Genomic DNA, 21472 nt, shown 5'->3' with positions numbered 1-21472 from the left:
GTGACAGGACAAGGGAGAATGGCTTCCCACTGAGAGAGGCTGGGTTCAGATGGAATGTTGGGAAGAAATCCTTCCCTGTGAGGGTGGGGAGGCCTTGGCACAGTTTGCCCAGAGAGGCTGGGGCTGCCCCATCCCTGGAAGTGTCCAAGGCCATGTTGGATGGGGTTTGGAGCAACCTGGCATAGTGGAAGGTGTCCCTGCTGGCAAAGGTACAGTGTGTGATCAGGTAAAAACAACCACAAGTGCTCCCAGGACTGAGGAAGAGGAGGAGGAGGAGCACTGGTGAAGGGCTGGAAGGGGGTTCACAGCACCCTGGTCTCTAATAGCTGTGATTGCATCATCAAGGGCATTGGCAATAATTAGGGTGGGCTCTAAGTGCTGTAAGCAAGTGATTGCTGTCCTTCCCTTGGGCTGTGGGAGCCTGCACTGCAATGAGAGAAATGGGAGTCCATGGCCCAGGGCTGCTCCCATGAGCCCAGGGCAGGTTTTGACAAGAATTCTGGAGCTCTTCCCAGAATAGGAGTTATTTCTGCCAAGCAGCCAGGTGCTTCACCAGGACTGCCGGCACTGCCAGCATTCCAGTGCCACCAGCACCACCAGCAGCCCTCTGCCGCTGGAGGGACAATGATCCCTCAGGGAAGAGAAACGAGGAATGGTAGAAACCTGTGAGGTGAGGGAAGGAAGATGAAGAATGGGACACTGTCCTGGGAAGGAGTGTTTGCAATTAGGGGGAAATCAGGAGCCATTCCCAAATGTTATAAACAGGTGGTATGGTGATTGGCTCTTGCAAATGCTGAATGAATATTATGTGTGTTATAATGTTAAAAGAAGCTCTGTTAAGATTTGGAGTGTTTCTAATGTGTGTATTGTGTTAATGCTGAAAGCTGCAGTGCTCATCTGGGACCACTGCGGGGAGCCGAAGGCAGAAGGAGTGCACAAGCCCCGGGAAGGCGGGACGAAGGAGGAGCTGTGTGGCAAGAGTGGGATATGTATGGGTGTGGGGTTGGCTTCCCAATGATATCTAAGGCTTGTTACTGTTGTGGGCGGGGTGCGTCTGGCCGTGCCTCCGCCTCCCTCTGAGCACTTAACAGTGTTCTTTTTACCTTATTTTGTCCCTTGTTGTACTTTAATAAGCATTTTAAGAACTGAGGTGTCCTTTCTCACAACAGAGAAAAAGACGACTTGTAGGTGGAAAGAGAGAAAAAACAAACAAAAAAAACCCCCTCAAGGTCAGTAACCCTGAGGCTGTGGAACTCCAACTGAGCCAAAGCAAAGTTGTAAAACCACTTCCGATTGCCCCGTGACCGCACCGGGTCTTGGGAAACAGCACCAGGACAGGGCACAGGAGGAGTGAGCAGGACGGGAGTGGGGAGCTCCTGGTGATCTGGGCACTTTCTCCTTCATGTTACTGACCTGGGAGGAGCCGCTTTAGGATACTGATCCCAAAGGAGCACAAGGTACCAGGAAGCGCCGCTGATCTGCCCAGACCCCCTTTGCCTGCTGCTGCCCCACTGGGAACAGGTCAGTGCAATGTTTTCCCTCCTCCCTACCCCACCTCCCTCTCCTCCAGCAGCTGCTCTCTTCCTGCCACCCTCTCTCAGTGACTGCAGTGCCCTCCCCAGCTCCCCCCTCCTCTGCCCTGCCATTCCCTTCTGGGTCTTGACATGGAAATCGGCTGAAATCAACTTTCTAAACACAATGGGAAGCGTTAGGAAGCAGGAATTCTTTACCTGCACAGGACATATAGAAGGATCTCTCATTGATCTGTGTGTAGTGAGATTTTACAACAGGGGCTTTATCCATTATAATTGCACATAATCATTAATAGGTGTTTCTTATCAAATACACAAACATCCCTTTACTGCAAGTATTTCCCATGTGTCCTCCTCCTACTGGAAGTCCTGTTATGATCCTGGAGGATCATTCAGAGGGGTCTCTGGTGGTCGTATTCACTGAGTGCTGTGATATTAAAGATGACCTTGCCTTGAACTTTTGCTTTGCTGTTGCTTTTTGTGACAGAACTTGCCCCAAAACCACTGCAGGTCTCCTTCTTTGTTTCTGCTCTGGCTGGCTCCAGCTAAGTTTATCATCCTGTGTGCTCCTGAGGAGCACATTGGAGCTGGGCTTTCTTCCTCCCTCCTGGCTCCTAGAACACTATGGCCAGGAGGAGCAGAGACACTGCCAGGGTCCCATGTGGAGCGGGGGAGGAGGGGGCTGTCAGGAGGAAAAAAATCAACCCTACATGGGTTCTGGGTGTGAGAACAGTCTGGAGGGGTCAGGAGAGGTTCGGAGGGGGTTGGAGGAGGTCTGGATATCAGCTAACCCAGAGGAACAGCAGAGCCTGACAGGCCACACTCAGAGTGGGGGAGCGGCTGCTGTGTGGGAAACCTTTTGGGATGTGATAGGATGGGATGGGAATGGAGAGTGGGGTGGGAATGGAGTGCAGAGATGGGGATGGGATTGGATGGATCCAGGACAGGACAAGACAGGACAGGGGGCAACTTAGCTGAGTGTCCTTGGGCCCAGGGCAGGTTTTGGCAATGATCCCAGAGCCCTTCCCGGAATGGGAGTTACTTCTGACAAGCACCCAGCTGCTTCGCCAGAGCTGCCAGCACTGCCAGCATTCCAGTGCCACCAGCACCACCAGCAGCCCTCTGCTGCTGGAGGGATAACGGCCCCTCAGGGAAGAGAAACGAGGGATGGTATAAACCTGTCAAGAGAGGGAAAGCGGTTGGAGAATGGGACATTCTGCAAGGAAGGCATGTTTCTAATCAGGAAGAAATAAGGAGACCTTTGCTAAATATTTAATTCATAGCTTTTGACAAAATACTTTCTCTGCAGAAAAAAAAAAAAAAAAAACCAAAAAAACAAGATAAATAAGTCTGAGGAAGTCAAATTCTCATGTAGCAAAACATGCAATTTCTGACTCCCGCATGACTGCACCGAGCCTTGGGAAACAGCATCAGGAGGGGGCACAGAGAGGAGCCAGAGGGATGGGACTGGGAAGCTCCTGGTGATCTGGGCACTTTCTCCTTCATGTCACTGACCTGGGAGGATCTGCTTTAGGATATTGATCTCAAAGGAGCACAAGGTACCAGGAAGCGCCGCTGATCTGCCCAGACCCCCTTTGCCTGCTGCTGCCCCACTGGGAACAGGTCAGTGCAATGTTTTCCCTCCTCCCTACCCCACCTCCCTCTCCTCCAGCAGCTGCTCTCTTCCTGCCACCCTCTCTCAGTGACTGCAGTGCCCTCCCCAGCTCCCCCCTCCTCTGCCCTGCACTTCCCTTCTGTATCCCCTGCTCAGCATCCCAACCCTCCCACCTCCCTCTCCAACCCCACCATTTCCACCACCCTCCTCCCCTGCACATCTCACTCCTGCCCACTCAATCCTTCCCACTGCAGGGACCTGCAGAGGAGCCACATGGTCCATCCCGGGATTCTCCAAGCACTGACTCCCCATCCACTCTGACCACAGTCAGAGGTCACGTCCCACTGCCTGCCCAGCGTCCACCCATGGGGGTGACCACTGTGTCTCCATCTCCTGCCTCACCCACTGAAGGGGATGATTTCTGTGAGATCGATGTCACCAGCGTGACCATACACAGTGTGACACTGCTCATCTGCCTCTATGGGCTGTTTGGGAATGGGGCTGTCCTTGGCCTCCTCAGATTGAAAGACCGTAATGGTGGCATCCTTGACCTGGCTTTGGCTGACTTCCTCTTCCTGCTCTTCGCAGTCCCCTCCACCCTCCTCTTCCTGGTGGAGGACGTGTCCTGCTCTCCTATTGTGCCCCAGCTGTACCGGCATTTCCTTTTCCAGCTATCTGTGGTCTCCTACTACTGGGCACTGTCCCGGCTGATGTATGCCAGCGACATTTATTATATGGAGATGCTCTGCATGCTCTGCTGCCAAAGCAATGTTCACCTCCGCCTGTCATGGTTGGTGTACAGTGTTCAATATTGGGCCTTCTTTGGTCTCTTGACTGTCATTCCTGCAGTGACAAACCTGTGCCCATCACACCAGCAGGACCACTGTAGGGCAGCTCTCATCTCCATGTACGCCCTCATCCTGCTCATCTGTGCCGCACCCATGGCCATTTCCAGCACAATCGACTTCATAAAGGCCGGGAGGGGCTCCAAGAAGCAGCAACACAAGAGGCGCAGAATTGTTATCTTCCTCCTGGTGCTCTTCATTCTCATTCTCACCCTCTGCAATTTCCTGCAGCAGCTGGACTACATTGTTGTGTCTTCCCAGGTTTTATTCATGCTCAACTGCATCCACAGCAGCATCAAACCCTACATCTACTTCTTGGCAGGGAGGTGCTGGAGGCCCTGCTCCCTGAGGTCCCTCCAGCTCTCCCTCCAGAGGGTCTTTGATGAGCAGAAAGAAAAAACTGCTTGCAGGAAAGATCCCTCCATGGACACAGAGATCTGACCCTGGTTATCCCTTCCACTGCTCTGCTGAAGGACCCCAGGAGAGTGCCTGAGGGTTTCCTTGAATCACTTGAATTAATAAATATCCACAGGATCCCGCTCCCTGTGGTGGTTTATTCCTGCAGGAGAAGGGAGCAAGGGGAGTGCCTTGTATTATTTTTGAGGGATGCTCTGCAGGGAGCACATTGGAGCATGGCTTTCCTCCTCCCTCCTGGATCCACATGGCTCCAAGCACAGCAGCTGGGCTCTGTTCTGTTCCCCAGCTCTATTCCCCATGGAATGACTCTCATTGCCTCGCCCCCAGAGAATGAACTCCATGTCCTTTGGCTACACAGATGAGTTTCATGGTGTTTTGAGAGATCTCTTGCCTGCAGAGAATGTGACATCTTAAGCCCAGGGGACACATCCAGCAAGGGATGGCTGTGATTTCCCAAATCCCTGCACAGCTGGTGCCTCTGAGATAGCAGGAGAGGGGCTGGGAACACACAGAGCATCTTTCCCCTTCTGTCTGGCAGAGCCCGCCCTGCATTCCCAGCTGATGGGAAGAGACACCAGATAGGGCTGCAGAGCTGGAGAGGAACAGCAACATTCCCTTATTCTTTCACTGGGAATTTGTTCTTTAATTCCAGAATTAAATCGTTCTGAGTAAAGTGCAGGGTCAATGGTGAACTCCACTGAACCCTTGTGCCTGTGACCAAAAAGAATATGGAATATGGAAATTCACATCACCAGATGTTTGGCCATTGAATTTCACAGAAATGAGGAGGTTATGCTGCTGTTCTGCAGAATGGGGCCATCCTCTGCTTCCCCAGCATCCAAGTCCAAGGAAGCCCTGGAGCACCTCCATCCTCAACCTGGCCACCCTAGGGAGGAGCTGAACAGCGACTCTGCACAGCAGCTTCAGCCAAAATCCATCTTGGACTCATCTGTGTCCTTTTGTAACTACTCCTAAATTAAATTTTCATTTATGTCTTTTGATTGTTTCCAATGTGGTAACTCCAAACCCAGAATTTGCTGAATAAACAACATCCAGGCTTTGCTACAGTGCCTGTCCCTGGTGATCAGTGTTAACAAATGGCTCATTTCTAATTTCTCACAAGATTTAGAGCTTTTAATACCCTATGGATATCTCTTAAGGCGAAAAAAAGGCATGACCAGGTTTTCTACCCCAATGAGGGAGGTACGGAGTAATTTGAAGAGGAAGAGTCTGATCTAGTTTCCTCTCACAGCCTGGAGAACTTCCCCACAGTGGACTCACATCACCTCACACACACCAGCTGCTCTCCCTGGCTCAGGATCTCCAAGAGGTTCCCTGGAATGGTCACTTGGGAAAGGGGAGCAAAGCCAACGGGCTGAGCCCCAGCAGCATCCACAGCGGGGTCTGTCCCAGCTCCTGCCACAAGCCCTGTTCTTCCTGCTGGCTCATCTTCTCCAGGGCTCTCACAAACAGGGAATTATTTCACCTCCTCTGATGGGATCAGGGCTCTGCTTCTGATCTGGTCTTGACTTTCTCCAGGAAATGAGCAACAGGAGAGAGCCTCAGCAGGGAGACCAATGGGAAAACCAGATTGTCACCATGTCAGCTTTCTCTTTCGTTTAAAAGCAACTCCAATCCCAAAATCGTGACTTTTGAACTGCCTGAACTTGCCCCCTCTCTTTCCTAGGATTGATCCTTAGGACCCTGCATTACAAATGTGCTGCTAAACTTTGATTTCTGGTTCAAATCTAATTTTGCCACTTGTATGCCACAATTGCAGTGGTGCTTCACCTTCACCACACAGTTTCCAAGAGGATTCATGGAATCATAAATTCTGTGTGTGAGCTGGAGCACAGACACACAGCAGAGGGACGATTTAGGATTCCAGCAATGTCATTTCTTCTGAGAAGAGCCAAATCAATGCTGCTCTCTTGGCTAAAACCCTTAGAAATTTAGCGGTTTCATCTGAGTCATCTTCTACACTCCCTTGGGAGTCAGACAGCAGTGTACAGTGAATGTCAGGGAATTCCTAGAAAACTGAAGTGAGATGATTCCTAACCAGGCTGACATGCCTCAGAGATCTGGGATGCTCCTGCTGGAAACGGGCACATGTGGTGGCCCTGGGATCAGAACTGTCACTTCTCTTCCCTGCTGACACCACGTTGGTATCCCTAGCTATGGAATGTCACATCCCCTCCCCAGGCCAATCCTTTTAAGGGCAAACACTTCATGATCCATGTGGGGCTGACAGTGCTCCAGGAGAGGTGGAGAGGGACTTTGGACAAGGGCATGGAGTGACAGGACAAGGGAGAATGGCTTCCCACTGAGAGAGGCTGGGTTCAGATGGAATGTTGGGAAGAAATCCTTCCCTGTGAGGGTGGGGAGGCCTTGGCACAGTTTGCCCAGAGAGGCTGGGGCTGCCCCATCCCTGGAAGTGTCCAAGGCCATGTTGGATGGGGTTTGGAGCAACCTGGCATAGTGGAAGGTGTCCCTGCTGGCAAAGGTACAGTGTGGGATCAGGTAAAAACAACCACAAGTGCTCCCAGGACTGAGGAAGAGGAGGAGGAGGAGCACTGGTGAAGGGCTGGAAGGGGGTTCACAGCACCCTGGTCTCTAATAGCTGTGATTGCATCATCAAGGGCATTGACAGTAATTCGGGTGGGCTCTAAGTGCTGAAAACCTGGCTGCAAGCAAGTGATTGCTGTCCTTCCCTTGGGCTGTGGGAGCCTGCACTGCAATGAGAGAAATGGGAGTCCATGGCCCAGGGCTGCTCCCATGAGCCCAGGGCAGGTTTTGGCAAGGATTCTGGAGCCCTTCCCAGAATGGGAGCTGTTTCTGACAAGCAGCCAGGTGCTTCACCAGCACTGCCAGCACTGCCAGCATTCCAGTGCCACCAGCACCACCAGCAGCCCTCTGCTGCTGGAGGAACAATGATCCCTCAGGGAAGAGAAACCAGGAATGGTAGAAACCTGTGAGGTGAGGGAAGGAAGGTGAAGAATGGGACACTGTCCTGGGAAGGAGTGTTTGTAATTAGGGGGAAATCAGGAGCCATTCCCAAATGTTATAAACAGTGGGTATGGTGATTGACTTTTGCAAATGCTGAATGAATATTATGTGTGTTATAATGTTAAAAGAAGCTCTGTTAAGATTTGGAGTGTTTCTAATGTGTGTATTGTGTTAATGCTGAAAGCTGCAATGCTGATCTGGGACCACTGCGGGGAGCCGAAGGCAGAAGGAGTGCACAAGCCCCGGGAAGGCGGGACGAAGGAGGAGCTGTGTGGCAAGAGTGGGATATGTATGGGTGTGGGGTTGGCTTCCCAATGATATCTAAGGCTTGTTACTGTTGTGGGCGGGGTGCGTCTGGCCGTGCCTCCGCCTCCCTCTGAGCACTTAACAGTGTTCTTTTTACCTTATTTTGTCCCTTGTTGTACTTTAATAAGCATTTTAAGAACTGAGGTGTCCTTTCTCACAACAGAGAAAAAGACGACTTGTAGGTGGAAAGAGAGAAAAAACAAACAAAAAAAACCCCCTCAAGGTCAGTAACCCTGAGGCTGTGGAACTCCAACTGAGCCAAAGCAAAGTTGTAAAACCACTTCCGATTGCCCCGTGACCGCACCGGGTCTTGGGAAACAGCACCAGGACAGGGCACAGGAGGAGTGAGCAGGACGGGAGTGGGGAGCTCCTGGTGATCTGGGCACTTTCTCCTTCATGTTACTGACCTGGGAGGAGCCGCTTTAGGATACTGATCCCAAAGGAGCACAAGGTACCAGGAAGCGCCGCTGATCTGCCCAGACCCCCTTTGCCTGCTGCTGCCCCACTGGGAACAGGTCAGTGCAATGTTTTCCCTCCTCCCTACCCCACCTCCCTCTCCTCCAGCAGCTGCTCTCTTCCTGCCACCCTCTCTCAGTGACTGCAGTGCCCTCCCCAGCTCCCCCCTCCTCTGCCCTGCCATTCCCTTCTGGGTCTTGACATGGAAATCGGCTGAAATCAACTTTCTAAACACAATGGGAAGCGTTAGGAAGCAGGAATTCTTTACCTGCACAGGACATATAGAAGGATCTCTCATTGATCTGTGTGTAGTGAGATTTTACAACAGGGGCTTTATCCATTATAATTGCACATAATCATTAATAGGTGTTTCTTATCAAATACACAAACATCCCTTTACTGCAAGTATTTCCCATGTGTCCTCCTCCTACTGGAAGTCCTGTTATGATCCTGGAGGATCATTCAGAGGGGTCTCTGGTGGTCGTATTCACTGAGTGCTGTGATATTAAAGATGACCTTGCCTTGAACTTTTGCTTTGCTGTTGCTTTTTGTGACAGAACTTGCCCCAAAACCACTGCAGGTCTCCTTCTTTGTTTCTGCTCTGGCTGGCTCCAGCTAAGTTTATCATCCTGTGTGCTCCTGAGGAGCACATTGGAGCTGGGCTTTCTTCCTCCCTCCTGGCTCCTAGAACACTATGGCCAGGAGGAGCAGAGACACTGCCAGGGTCCCATGTGGAGCGGGGGAGGAGGGGGCTGTCAGGAGGAAAAAAATCAACCCTACATGGGTTCTGGGTGTGAGAACAGTCTGGAGGGGTCAGGAGAGGTTCGGAGGGGGTTGGAGGAGGTCTGGATATCAGCTAACCCAGAGGAACAGCAGAGCCTGACAGGCCACACTCAGAGTGGGGGAGCGGCTGCTGTGTGGGAAACCTTTTGGGATGTGATAGGATGGGATGGGAATGGAGAGTGGGGTGGGAATGGAGTGCAGAGATGGGGATGGGATTGGATGGATCCAGGACAGGACAAGACAGGACAGGGGGCAACTTAGCTGAGTGTCCTTGGGCCCAGGGCAGGTTTTGGCAATGATCCCAGAGCCCTTCCCGGAATGGGAGTTACTTCTGACAAGCACCCAGCTGCTTCGCCAGAGCTGCCAGCACTGCCAGCATTCCAGTGCCACCAGCACCACCAGCAGCCCTCTGCTGCTGGAGGGATAACGGCCCCTCAGGGAAGAGAAACGAGGGATGGTATAAACCTGTCAAGAGAGGGAAAGCGGTTGGAGAATGGGACATTCTGCAAGGAAGGCATGTTTCTAATCAGGAAGAAATAAGGAGACCTTTGCTAAATATTTAATTCATAGCTTTTGACAAAATACTTTCTCTGCAGAAAAAAAAAAACCAAAAAAACAAGATAAATAAGTCTGAGGAAGTCAAATTCTCATGTAGCAAAACATGCAATTTCTGACTCCCGCATGACTGCACCGAGCCTTGGGAAACAGCATCAGGAGGGGGCACAGAGAGGAGCCAGAGGGATGGGACTGGGAAGCTCCTGGTGATCTGGGCACTTTCTTCTTCATGTCACTGACCTGGGAGGAGCCGCTTTAGGATACTGATCCCAAAGGAGCACAAGGTACCAGGAAGCGCCGCTGATCTGCCCAGACCCCCTTTGCCTGCTGCTGCCCCACTGGGAACAGGTCAGTGCAATGTTTTCCCTCCTCCCTACCCCACCTCCCTCTCCTCCAGCAGCTGCTCTCTTCCTGCCACCCTCTCTCAGTGACTGCAGTGCCCTCCCCAGCTCCTCCCTCCTCTGCCCTGCCCTTCCCTTCTGCTTCCCCTGCTCAACATCCCAACCCTCCCACCTCCCTCTCCCACCCCACCATTTCCACCACCCTCCTCGCCTGCACATCTCACTCCTGCCCACTCAATCCTTCCCACTGCAGGGACCTGCAGAGGAACCGCATGGTCCATCCTGGGATTCTCCAAGCACTGACTCCCCATCCACTCTGACCACAGCCAGGGGTCACGTCCCACTGCCTGCCCAGCGTCCATCCATGGAGGTGACCACTGTGTCCCCATCTCCTGCCTCACCCACTGAAGGGGACGATCTGTGTGAGATAGATGTCACCAGCGTGGCCATACACAGTGTGACACTGCTTATCTGCCTCTGTGGGCTGTTTGGGAATGGGGCTGTCATCTGCCTTCTCAGCCTGAAAGTCCCTAACATTGGCATCTTTGACCTGGCTTTTGCTGACTTCCTCTTCTTGCTCTTCACAGTCCCCTCCACCCTCCTCTTCCTGGTGGAGGATGTGTCCTGCTCTCCTGTTGTGCCCCAGTTGTACTTGAGTTTCCTTTTCCAGTTGTCAGTGATCTCCTACTACTGGGCACTGTTTCGGCTGATGTACATCAGCAACATAGTGGATATGTTCAAACTCTGCTTCTGCTGGGACCTGCCCAAGTTCCTGTCGTGGTTGGTGTTCACTGTCCACTACTGGGCCTTCTTTGCTCTCTTGACTGTCATTCCTGCAGTGACAAACCTGTGCCCATCACACCAGCAGGAGCACTGCAGGGCATCTCTCATCTCCATGTACACCCTCATCCTGCTCCTGTTTGCTGCACCCGTGGTCATTTTTCACATGATTGACTTCATCAAGTCCAAATGGAGCTCCAAGAAGCAGCAACCCAACAGGCGCGACATCGTTATCTTCCTCCTGGTGCTCTTCATTCTCCTTCTCACCCTCTGCAATTTCCTGCAGCAGCTTGGCTACACCATTGTTTCTTCCCAGTTTTTTTTCCTGATCAACTGCGTCCATAGCAGCATCAAACCCTTCATCTACCTCTTGGCAGGAGGGTTCCAGAGGCCCTGCTCCCTGAGGTCCCTCCGGGTCTCCCTCCACAGAGTCTTTGATGAGCAGAAAGAAAAAACTGCCCACAGCAATGATGCCTCCATGGATACAGGGCTCTGAATATGTTGATTCCTTCCCCTGCACTACTGAAGGGACCCTGGGACAGTGGCTGAGGGATTCCTTAAGTCACCTGATGAATAAATACCCACAGCATCACCCTCCATGTGCTGGTGCACACCGGGATCTGATACATGTTTGTGAGGCCTTAGCCTTGAGGAGCAGCCCCTGGGCTCAGCTCCTCTGCCTCTGATCACAAACACCCTCTGCTCCCAGGAGCTGCTGCTCTCCAACCACCTCGGGGCTTTTAGGAACAGCCTTGGTAATTATTTGACTTCCCCGAATGTCACAACATCCCTGTTCCCACACTGCCAAAGAAAGTTGCCGGCCCAGAGGTGTGGCCAGGGTGAAACATTGTTGTGACTGAAGGCCATGGCTGGGGGCCCTGGAAACAGCGCTCCAAAAGGAGACCCTTGGAGCTCTCCTGGGCCCCAGCAGGGCTGACCAGAACCTCCCTGGGAGTGGGGCCTCTCTGAGCTGGAATCTCTCCCGTTTGCTGCCCTCAGGGATCCCCAAACACCGACGGGTCCTGGGCTGATCCCCGTCTGCTCCAGGCTCAGCCCTTGGCCCAGGGAGGAGATGCAAACAGATCCAGAGTGAGCATTTCCCTGCCTGCAAGGGGAATTCCTCACAGGGACCTTGCACTGACTGTCTGTCTGTTTATCTGTCTGTGTGCACACACGTGTGCATCTGCTGTGGCCAATGTGGGAGAACTACTGCTCTCTCAGGGGTTTAAGTACCTGAGACATGGGAGGAACTCATGCCTGTAAGGAAGTAGGAGGCATAAGTTAGGTTAAATGCTGTTAAGTGTTATTCCTCTGTTGAATTGCTAAATTTAAGGTATAACTGAAGTACTGTTATTTTTGAGTGCTGTAGAGATTTTAGGCCGTTTTCCTTTTTATCCTTATCCTCACTTCTGTGAGGGTCCTTTTGTCCTTTCATCAGATGCTACTGAACAGACACACAAACACACACACAGGGACAGTACTTTGTTGTGCTGTTGCTTAATATTAAACCTGGTTTTTACTAATGTCCTTGCTGGTGGTTTTGTGCCTTCAGAAATTCTTCCTCTGCCCTGGCTTTGCCCTCTCCCTCAGCAGGCTCGGATGGTGTGTTGGGTCTTTGGGCACCAACGGGACAGGCCTGCCGGGGCAGCTGTTCTCAGTCTTTAATGAAGCATCAGTCTCAATCCAGGGGTGGAGACAATTGGAAAAACCAACAGCTCACAGCCTGCCAGCAGTAGCCACAAATTTCTTTGTTACAAAGCATCCTAAAACTTGTTCAGCCAACAACATATTGTTAAAGCTTACAGACAATTGTTCTGACCAATCAATTATAGCAGACATACACCTGCTCTGAAAAATGCTCATTTATGTTTTTCTATTAACAATACACAATACCCTTTTTCAGCTTTAGACCTTCTGCTATCTTGTCAGGCATATATTTTCTGCAGTGTTAAGATTTATTCAAGCCAAACCTAGAAACTCAGCCTTTGTTTCCTGTGTCCTTGTTTGCTGTGCTACTGTATCTTTTCTAGTTTCAAACTTTTTCAGTGGTAGCATATTCTGAATTCTCAGCTTTCTCTGTTTGAGGCCTGCTTTTTCAGCTCCTAAAAATCCTTTTTACTTTCAGTGTTTCCCAGAATTCCCCCACTGGGTTTAACTAAAAAGAAACTTTCTTAACTTTTTCACTTATTTCCTACCTTACGTTACATAGCTCTACTACAATACCTATTTCTTTTTGCTCATCTAAGTCACTTTTCTCACTTGCTTTGAGCATTGCAGTTTTAAAGCACAACAATTAATGCTGTAAAAGATCTAGTCTAATCTAAGGGGTTTATGTCAAATCCAATTGCTCTTGCTATTTATTCTAGTAATTCTTTTCCATTCCAAAATTTCAATTCAAAACCTTAATCTATGTCTATACTTGCATCCACTACCTTTGTGAGATCCTGAGTACTTTCTGTAATCTCACTTTCTACATCTCTCCCTTGAACGACAAGAACTTCCTTGATGCTTCTGTCTGTCTGAGCACACTGCAGTATACAAGGCACCACTACTGGTATCACTACTAAAATAACCAACACATATAAACCTACTTCACAAAGTTCCTTCAACCAACGTGCAAAGTTCCATCCTTTGAACAAATCACCTAACCATCATCTTCCTTGATTTGAGCTATTCAATCTTTCAGCTTTTGTATACTTTTGGGAATGGATTCAGAGTGATCAGACAGGTTCATAAACACAACGGAAACCACACTTTTGCCAAAAGAGCTCTATGAATCCAACCATTCCCACACTTTTTATATTCCCATCAAACTCCAGGTTCACAGTCCTTGCAGGTGGGACACAGCATGTCCTGTGTAACCTGTGTTCTCTGTGCCGCTCACGTCTCTGTTCCTGCTGCTCTGCTCGAGGGGCTGTCAGCGCCTTCTTGTGTGTGACACGGTTTCACCTTCTTCTCTGGAATCCATTTCAGTTTAGCTTCAACATCAGGGGTTTCCACCTGGGCTGTAGTTGCAGATTACTACTGAAGTGACTCACAATTGAGGTATTAGAATCCATCAAGGAGAAGTTCAAAAAATTAAGAACATGCAATGCATTTTATAGGCGTTCTTAAAACAAAAAAGCATATGCAATAAAACAAGAAACTTAAAGTAAGTAAAGATAAGTTAAATAATACACATAATGAATAATACATATAAAAGTAGATAATTATCAAAGTCTGTCTAAAATATTGCACTGTCACCCAGGGTCTGCAACAGCTGAATCTTTACCATAAATCAGTTAGGAATCGGGTGAATCATCTCCAGATCATGATGCTCCAAGGTTATTTTAAAATTGAGTGCAGCTGTCATGTTGATAAGGTCCAACTGTCAGGTCAAAAAATAAATCGTATAATTTTTGATGCAGAAAACCCCTGGGTCTGTTGGTAAATCTCCCATCTAGGTAGAGTCAGGATGTGGCCAAGACCCAGGCTCTAAACTAGAGGGATGTCCCTCAACATATTTCAAAACAAGGCTCTCAACAATAATAGCTATATGTCCTGGATTTGTGAGATAAGAATGTATTCTATTTGCCATCTGTTGGAGGTGGGGGGCAGTTATCTTATCTCTTCCAAGAACAATGTCTCCCTCCGGGGAGATGTCTCCTGCTAATGGGCCATTAAGTGACTCACTGCATGACTGATAAGGTACATCATCCCATTGTGAGATGCTCCACCCAGAAGGAGGAACCAAGTATTCCTACCTGCATAAAATAAGCTTGGTCTAAGCCATCGGCCCAGTTTTCTTCACTGGATTCCCAGAGGAGCAGCCATCTTCGCTGGATTCCCAGAGAAGCAGCTTCTTCCCTGCTGGATTCCCAGAGGAGGACCAGGCCCATCTACTCTATCACCAGACCTTCACAGAGAACTATACCCTTCTACAGGATCTCTGCTTCAGCAGCATTTCATCTGCCACTGCAGGAGGCACAGCCACCATCCAACTGGACTTTTACCAACACCCTGACTCCTCAGGGTGTCAGGTTTTCTGACTGTCTCAGTAGTTTTGTTTGTACTAATTACATTTGTTGTTCTTTTTTCTATTTTAGTTTTTTTCTAGTAAATAACTATTATTCCCATTCCCATACCTTTGCCTGAGAGCTGTTTTTTTTATTTTGAAATTGTGGTAATTCGGAGGGAGGGAGGGGGTTTACCTTTCCCACTTCACAGGAGGCTTTTGCCTTCCTTTACAGACTCCTGTCTTTTCAAACTAAGACAGATCTTGGCGCCCAACGTGGGGCTCGAGGGCATTGAAAGGAAAAAGGGAATAATAGTTCTTAAGTAATCTAATTGTGTGTACTGATATAGAAACATCTTTGAGTGTCACCATGTGGTCTAGCTTACCTTGGTTTGGGTGGCACGTGATCGTGGCTGTATTTCTCCCATTTGCAGGCCCTTATCTAGATATGGGTCCTATAACTAAGGCTACTGTGGCTGTTATCCAGTTTGGCTTATGGGTTAATAAGGTGAGGAATTCATGGATCTTTAACTTCCTCTGGAAGGCAGGTACATGGATTCAGAGCTATCATACACTAACTGTGTGTTCTTGGGGTTACCTTAATAATGGTACCTATTGTGAAGAAATGACACCAGGGGAGATTTTCTCCCAACCTTTTAACCATCTTTTTGGGTCTGCTCCACCAGTTTTTGAAGGGTTAAGATCCACTCTGAATGCTAATGATGTCATACAATGGGTGGTGTTGTTGATATGCCTGTTATATTTAGCACTCAGAGATAAGGGAAGATTAACATGGAGAACTACCCTGACACCTGCCCCAGAGACTAGAGATGCTGCTGTTCCAGAGCCTGACCCTGCCCCACAGTCTGTCTCAGAAATGAACCACCCAGATTGGGTGGGGGTTCTAGTTAAGGAGATGAGTCAAATGCTGAAGGAGTGCATTTCCCCAGCTATTGAGAAACCCTCACTTTGTCTTCAAGAGGGACAGCCAAATAGTACAGCAGTGGAACCCACAGATGTTACAACTGTCCAGGGTCCAGCCGAACCACAAAGGCAGTCACAACCAGCAGCAGTTGCCCCGGTAGAAACAAGGAGGTCTAAGATGAAAGCTGAGCACCCAGATAAGGATAGGAATGGAGGAACCTCACAACCCACAGGGGAGCCAGAGGTTGCAATCATCACCGAGTCCCTGAGGTACGAAAGTCTCCGTAACCTGCACAAAGACATTGTGCGACGGGGACGTGAGGCTTATACTACCTGGTTACTCCGGGTCTGGGATCTTATGGGTACAGGCGTGCAGCTGGATGGTGGTGAGGCAAGGAACTTGGGACCCTTGACCCAGGACTCAGGTATGAATCAGATTTTTGTAAGGGAGCCAGGGTCTCTTTCTCTCTGGGAGCGGCTTTTAATGAGTGTCAGAGAGAGGTTTGTCCACAGGGAAAGAATGCAGGAGCACCACCATAGGATGCGCTGGAAGACCCTTGAGGAAGGGATCCAACAGCTGAGGGAAGTAGCAATATTGGAGGTACTCTTCGGGAGGGATGGACAGCATGACAATGACCCCGACAAAGTCAGGTGCACAGGGCAAATGCTGTGGAGCCTAGCAAACCTTGGGCCATCTCAATACACCACTTTTATTGCAACGATTGATGCAGATACTAACCGAGAGACCGTGGGTTCTGTTGCCAACAAGCTGAGGAATTATGAGAGCATGATCAATGGCCCAATGCAGGCTCATATCTCAGCTGTGATTAAGGAGTTCAAAGAGGAGATGAGGGAGATAAGGGAGGAGATGAAGAAAGTTAATGCAGCCCCTGTGCGAGTTACAGGCCCCAAATTCAGTGCCCAACATTCCCCAGCTAGAGACAGAGGGTACACCCCAAGGGCCAATTTGTGGTTCTTCCTGCGTGACCATGGGGAAGACATGGGTAGGTGGGATGGGAAACCCACTTCTGTCCTGGCAGCACGGGTGCGTCAGCTCAAAGAGGGAAACTCTAACCGAGGAACTTCCACCAAGGTGAAGGTAGCCTCGACCTCCCATGACCGAGCTGCCGGGTATGATGTGTCAGATCCCCTTGAAGGAACCTCTAGTATGTATGCCCAGGAAGGGAATAATAACCAGTGTTAGAGGTGCCCTGTCTCTAGCCAGGGAGAGGCACGGGAAAACCGGATCTTCTGGACAGTGTGGATCCGATGGCCTGGCACATCAGAGCCACAAAAATATGATGCTTTAGTTGATACTGGTGCGCAGTGTACTTTAATACCATCGGGACAGGTGGGGGCAGAGGCTGTTTCTATTGCTGGTGTGACAGGGGGATCTCAGCAACTGACCCTGGTGGAGGCCGAGGTGAGCCTGACCGGGAAGGAGTGGAAGAAACATTCTATTGTGACCGGCCCAGACGCTCCATGTATTCTAGGCATAGACTTTCTCCGGAACGGCTATTACAAAGACCCAAAGGGACTCAGGTGGGCTTTTGGAATAGCTGCTGTAGAGGCAGAGAACATTAAGCAGTTGAACACCTTGCCTGGATTATCAGAGAACCCGTCTGCAGTAGGACTCCTGAGGGTGGAAGAGCAACGTGTGCCAATTGCGACCTCGACAGTGCACCGCCGGCAATATCGGACAGATCGAGATGCTGTGATCCCCATCCACCGGATGATTCGTGAGCTGGAGAGCCAAGGGGTGGTCAGCAAAACTCACTCACCCTTCAACAGCCCCATCTGGCCTGTGCGCAAATCCGACAGAGAATGGAGATTGACTGTGGACTACCGTGGCTTGAATGAAGTGACTCCACCGCTGAGCGCTGCCGTGCCGGACATGCTGGAACTCCAGTACGAGCTGGAGTCCAAAGCAGCAAAGTGGTATGCCACTATTGACATTGCTAACGCGTTTTTCTCCATTCCTCTGGCAGCAGAATGCAGGCCTCAGTTTGCTTTCACGTGGAGAGGTGTGCAGTACACCTGGAACCGACTGCCCCAGGGGTGGAAACACAGCCCCACCATCTGCCATGGACTGATCCAGACTGCACTGGAAAAGGGTGAGGCTCCAGAACACCTGCAATACATCGATGACATCATTGTGTGGGGGAGCACAGTGGCAGAGGTGTTTGAGAAAGGAGAAAAAATCATCCAGATTCTCCTGAAAGCCGGTTTCGCCATTAAGAAGAGCAAAGTCAAAGGACCTGCCCGAGAGATCCAGTTCCTTGGAGTGAAATGGCAAGATGGACGCCGCCAGATTCCCACTGAGGTCATCAACAAGATCACAGCGATGTCTCCACCGACCAGCAAAAAGGAAACACAAGCTTTCCTGGGTGCCATAGGATTTTGGAGAATGCACATTCCCGAGTATAGCCAGATTGTGAGCCCTCTCTACCTGGTTACCCGCAAGAAGAACGACTTCCACTGGGGCCCTGAACAGCAGCAAGCCTTCACCCAGATCAAGCAGGAGATTGCTCATGCGGTAGCCCTTGGCCCAGTCAGGACGGGACCAGAGGTGAAGAACGTGCTCTACTCTGCAGCCGGGAACAATGGCTTGTCCTGGAGCCTTTGGCAGAAGGTGCCTGGTGAGACTCGAGGCCGACCCTTGGGATTCTGGAGCCGAGGTTACAGAGGGTCCGAAGCCAACTACACCCCAACAGAGAAAGAAATCTTGGCTGCCTATGAAGGAGTTCAAGCCGCCTCGGAGGTGATTGGCACGGAAGCACAACTCCTCCTGGCACCCCGACTCCCGGTGCTGGGCTGGATGTTCAAAGGAAAGGTTCCCACTACCCACCATGCCACTGATGCTACATGGAGCAAATGGATTGCCCTTATCACCCAGCGTGCCCGTATTGGAAATCCGAATCGCCCTGGGATTTTGGAGATAATTACGAACTGGCCGGAAGGTGAAAACTTCGGTCTCACTGATGATGAGGAACAGGAACAAGTGACAAGGGCTGAAGAAGCGCCACCATATAACCAACTACCAGCAGAGGAAACATGCTACGCTCTTTTCACTGACGGTTCTTGTCGCATCGTAGGGATAAACCGAAAGTGGAAAGCAGCCGTATGGAGCCCCACACGACAAGTTGCACAGGCTACCGAAGGAGAAGGTGGATCGAGCCAACTCGCTGAGCTCAAGGCTGTTCAGCTGGCCCTGGACATTGCTGAAAGGGAGAAGTGGCCAAGGCTCTACCTTTACACCGATTCGTGGATGGTAGCCAATGCTCTGTGGGGGTGGCTGGGAAGGTGGAGAAAGGCCAACTGGCAGCGCAGAGGAAAACCCATCTGGGCTGCTGATATATGGAAAGACATTGCCTCTCGGGTGGAGAAACTAACAGTGAAAGTCCGTCATGTAGATGCCCATGTCCCCAAAAGTCGGGCTGATGAGGAGCACCGAAACAACGAGCAAGTAGATCAGGCAGCAAGAATAGAGGTGTCAAAGATAGACCTAGATTGGCACCATAAGGGGGAGTTGTTCCTGGCTCGATGGGCCCATGATGCGTCAGGTCATCAGGGCAGAGATGCCACCTACAAGTGGGCACGAGACCGAGGGGTGGACCTAACCATGGACAGCATTTCTCAGGTTATCCATGACTGTGAGACGTGTGCTGCCATCAAACAGGCCAAGCGGGTGAAGCCCCTATGGTATGGTGGACGGTGGTCCAAGTACAAATATGGGGAGGCCTGGCAGATAGACTACATCACACTGCCCCAGACACGCCAAGGCAAGCGCTACGTGCTGACCATGGTGGAAGCCACCACTGGATGGCTGGAGACCTACCCTGTGCCTCATGCCACCGCCCGGAACACCATCTTAGGCCTGGAAAAGCAAGTCCTGTGGAGACATGGCACCCCTGAGAGAATAGAGTCGGACAACGGAACCCATTTCAAGAACGGCCTTATCAACACCTGGGCCAGAGAACATGGTATCGAATGGATATATCATATTCCCTATCATGCTCCAGCTGCCGGCAAAGTTGAACGGTGCAACGGACTCCTTAAGACCACCCTGAAGGCACTTGGTGGTGGAACTTTTAGAAACTGGGAAATGAACCTGGCAAAAGCAACCTGGATGGTCAACACCCGAGGGTCCATCAATCGAGCTGGTCCTGCCCAGTCTGAACCCGTGCACACAGTAGATGGAGATAAAGTCCCTGTGGTACATATGAAAGGTATTTTAGGAAAAACTGTTTGGATTAATCCCACCTCAGGCAAAGACAAACCCATCCGTGGGATTGTTTTTGCTCAAGGACCTGGTTATACTTGGTGGGTAATGCAGAAAGATGGAGAAACCCGTTGTGTACCACAAGGAAACCTAGTCTTAAGTGAGAAATGGGTGTAAGATTTCATTGTGATGCAGATGGAAATAGAATAAGGGGTGGATAATGTCCTGGATTTGTGAGATAAGAATGTATTCTATTTGCCATCTGTTGGAGGTGGGGGGCAGTTATCTTATCTCTTCCAAGAACAATGTCTCCCTCCGGGGAGATGTCTCCTGCTAATGGGCCATTAAGTGACTCACTGCATGACTGATAAGGTACATCATCCCATTGTGAGATGCTCCACCCAGAAGGAGGAACCAAGTATTCCTACCTGCATAAAATAAGCTTGGTCTAAGCCATCGGCCCAGTTTTCTTCACTGGATTCCCAGAGGAGCAGCCATCTTCGCTGGATTCCCAGAGAAGCAGCTTCTTCCCTGCTGGATTCCCAGAGGAGGACCAGGCCCATCTACTCTATCACCAGACCTTCACAGAGAACTATACCCTTCTACAGGATCTCTGCTTCAGCAGCATTTCATCTGCCACTGCAGGAGGCACAGCCACCATCCAACTGGACTTTTACCAACACCCTGACTCCTCAGGGTGTCAGGTTTTCTGACTGTCTCAGTAGTTTTGTTTGTACTAATTACATTTGTTGTTCTTTTTTCTATTTTAGTTTTTTTCTAGTAAATAACTATTATTCCCATTCCCATACCTTTGCCTGAGAGCTGTTTTTTTTATTTTGAAATTGTGGTAATTCGGAGGGAGGGAGGGGGTTTACCTTTCCCACTTCACAGGAGGCTTTTGCCTTCCTTTACAGACTCCTGTCTTTTCAAACTAAGACACTATAAAACAGTTATAACACAGCAAACTGTTAGAACACATTTGTATAAAGTAAACAAAGAAGATCTAGGACAAAAATTAATCAAATCATACAGAATCTCATTTTCTCTGAAGTTTCCTTCAGCCTAGAGATGCTCACTGGAAGAAATCACAAGACTAGCAGTTCATAGGAAGCTGTCAACCTAGTTCAGATATTTCTTTCTGGAATCTTAAAAAATACTTCAGGACTAAGTAACAGCATTGGATCCACTCATATAGAAAGTACAAGGACAAAATCAAAGAGCTTAATTAGAGAAATACACGGCGTAACTAGAAAAGAAAAATGAGATTTCAAAATCATCATTTGCATTAGTAAAAGCAAGGCTTTTAAGGATGTAGGGGTGTGTCTGCTCATCTGCACACTGCCTTTCAAGAGCTGGTGTTAATCAATCTAGAAAGGCACCACAGGCCTCAGTTTTGCTTTGCCTTATTGTGGAGTGAGCATTGATGTGACTCCCTGCTGGTTCAACAGTGAGCAAGGCTTTTCTAGCAGCATTCTTTAGATCTTCAAGCACAACCCTCGGCAGGTCACCTGCCTGGTCTTTGGGCTTATCATGCAGAGCATCTCTGGCTAGGTGAGCTCTGGTAAAACGAGCATAAGGAGTACCCACATAATCTTCAATTAACCTGTTGAGAAGCTTCCTCCACTCTAAGTCCCACAGGATGTGCTGTGAATTGGATAAAATCATGGGAGCCAATTGTGACAATCTGCTGGAACAA

The 21472-nt window shown here is 49.8% G+C and overlaps 3 protein-coding genes and 1 long non-coding RNA gene across 4 annotated transcripts; all 4 read left to right on the top strand.

The window, feature by feature from the left end:
- The first annotated feature begins 988 nt into the window (after positions 1 to 988).
- LOC310910931 lies at positions 989 to 3501 on the top strand. The gene is made up of 3 exons (XR_014590425.1): positions 989 to 1521; positions 3067 to 3155; positions 3402 to 3501. It is a non-coding gene; the product is annotated as an uncharacterized lncRNA (long non-coding RNA).
- An 11-nt stretch (positions 3502 to 3512) lies between these two features.
- Positions 3513 to 5493, top strand: LOC310910930 (mas-related G-protein coupled receptor member H-like; the record flags this gene model as incomplete). The annotated part of the gene is made up of 1 exon (XM_083864007.1): positions 3513 to 5493. One exon carries the CDS (start codon positions 3513 to 3515, stop codon positions 4431 to 4433), a length of 921 nt encoding a protein of 306 aa, XP_083720133.1. The 3' UTR covers positions 4434 to 5493.
- A 2208-nt stretch (positions 5494 to 7701) lies between these two features.
- On the top strand, positions 7702 to 12163 carry LOC310910830 (proto-oncogene Mas-like). Its single transcript, XM_083863865.1, has 3 exons — positions 7702 to 8236; positions 9775 to 9863; positions 10110 to 12163. The coding sequence occupies exon 3, from the start codon at positions 10221 to 10223 to the stop codon at positions 11130 to 11132; it is 912 nt and encodes a 303-aa protein (XP_083719991.1). The 5' UTR covers positions 7702 to 8236; positions 9775 to 9863; positions 10110 to 10220; the 3' UTR covers positions 11133 to 12163.
- On the top strand, positions 11877 to 20691 carry LOC310910905 (uncharacterized protein; the record flags this gene model as incomplete). Its single annotated transcript, XM_083863978.1, has 3 exons — positions 11877 to 11895; positions 18095 to 19877; positions 20182 to 20691. Coding segments are annotated over 3 exons (1803 nt in total). The 3' UTR covers positions 20183 to 20691.
- Positions 20692 to 21472: the final 781 nt, after the last annotated feature.

The sequence above is a fragment of the Zosterops lateralis genome (assembly GCF_965231275.1).
Source record: "Zosterops lateralis genome assembly, chromosome: 6".
In the NCBI taxonomy this organism is placed as follows: Eukaryota; Metazoa; Chordata; class Aves; order Passeriformes; family Zosteropidae; genus Zosterops; species Zosterops lateralis.
Note: the sequence above shows the minus strand (reverse complement) of the source record. Positions and strands in the feature narration are given on the sequence as shown.

What these genes read in the sequence shown, in the direction of transcription:
- LOC310910830 (XM_083863865.1), top strand. Translation starts at nt 10,221, where the DNA reads ATGGAGGTGACCACTGTGTCCCCATCTCCTGCCTCACCCACTGAAGGG.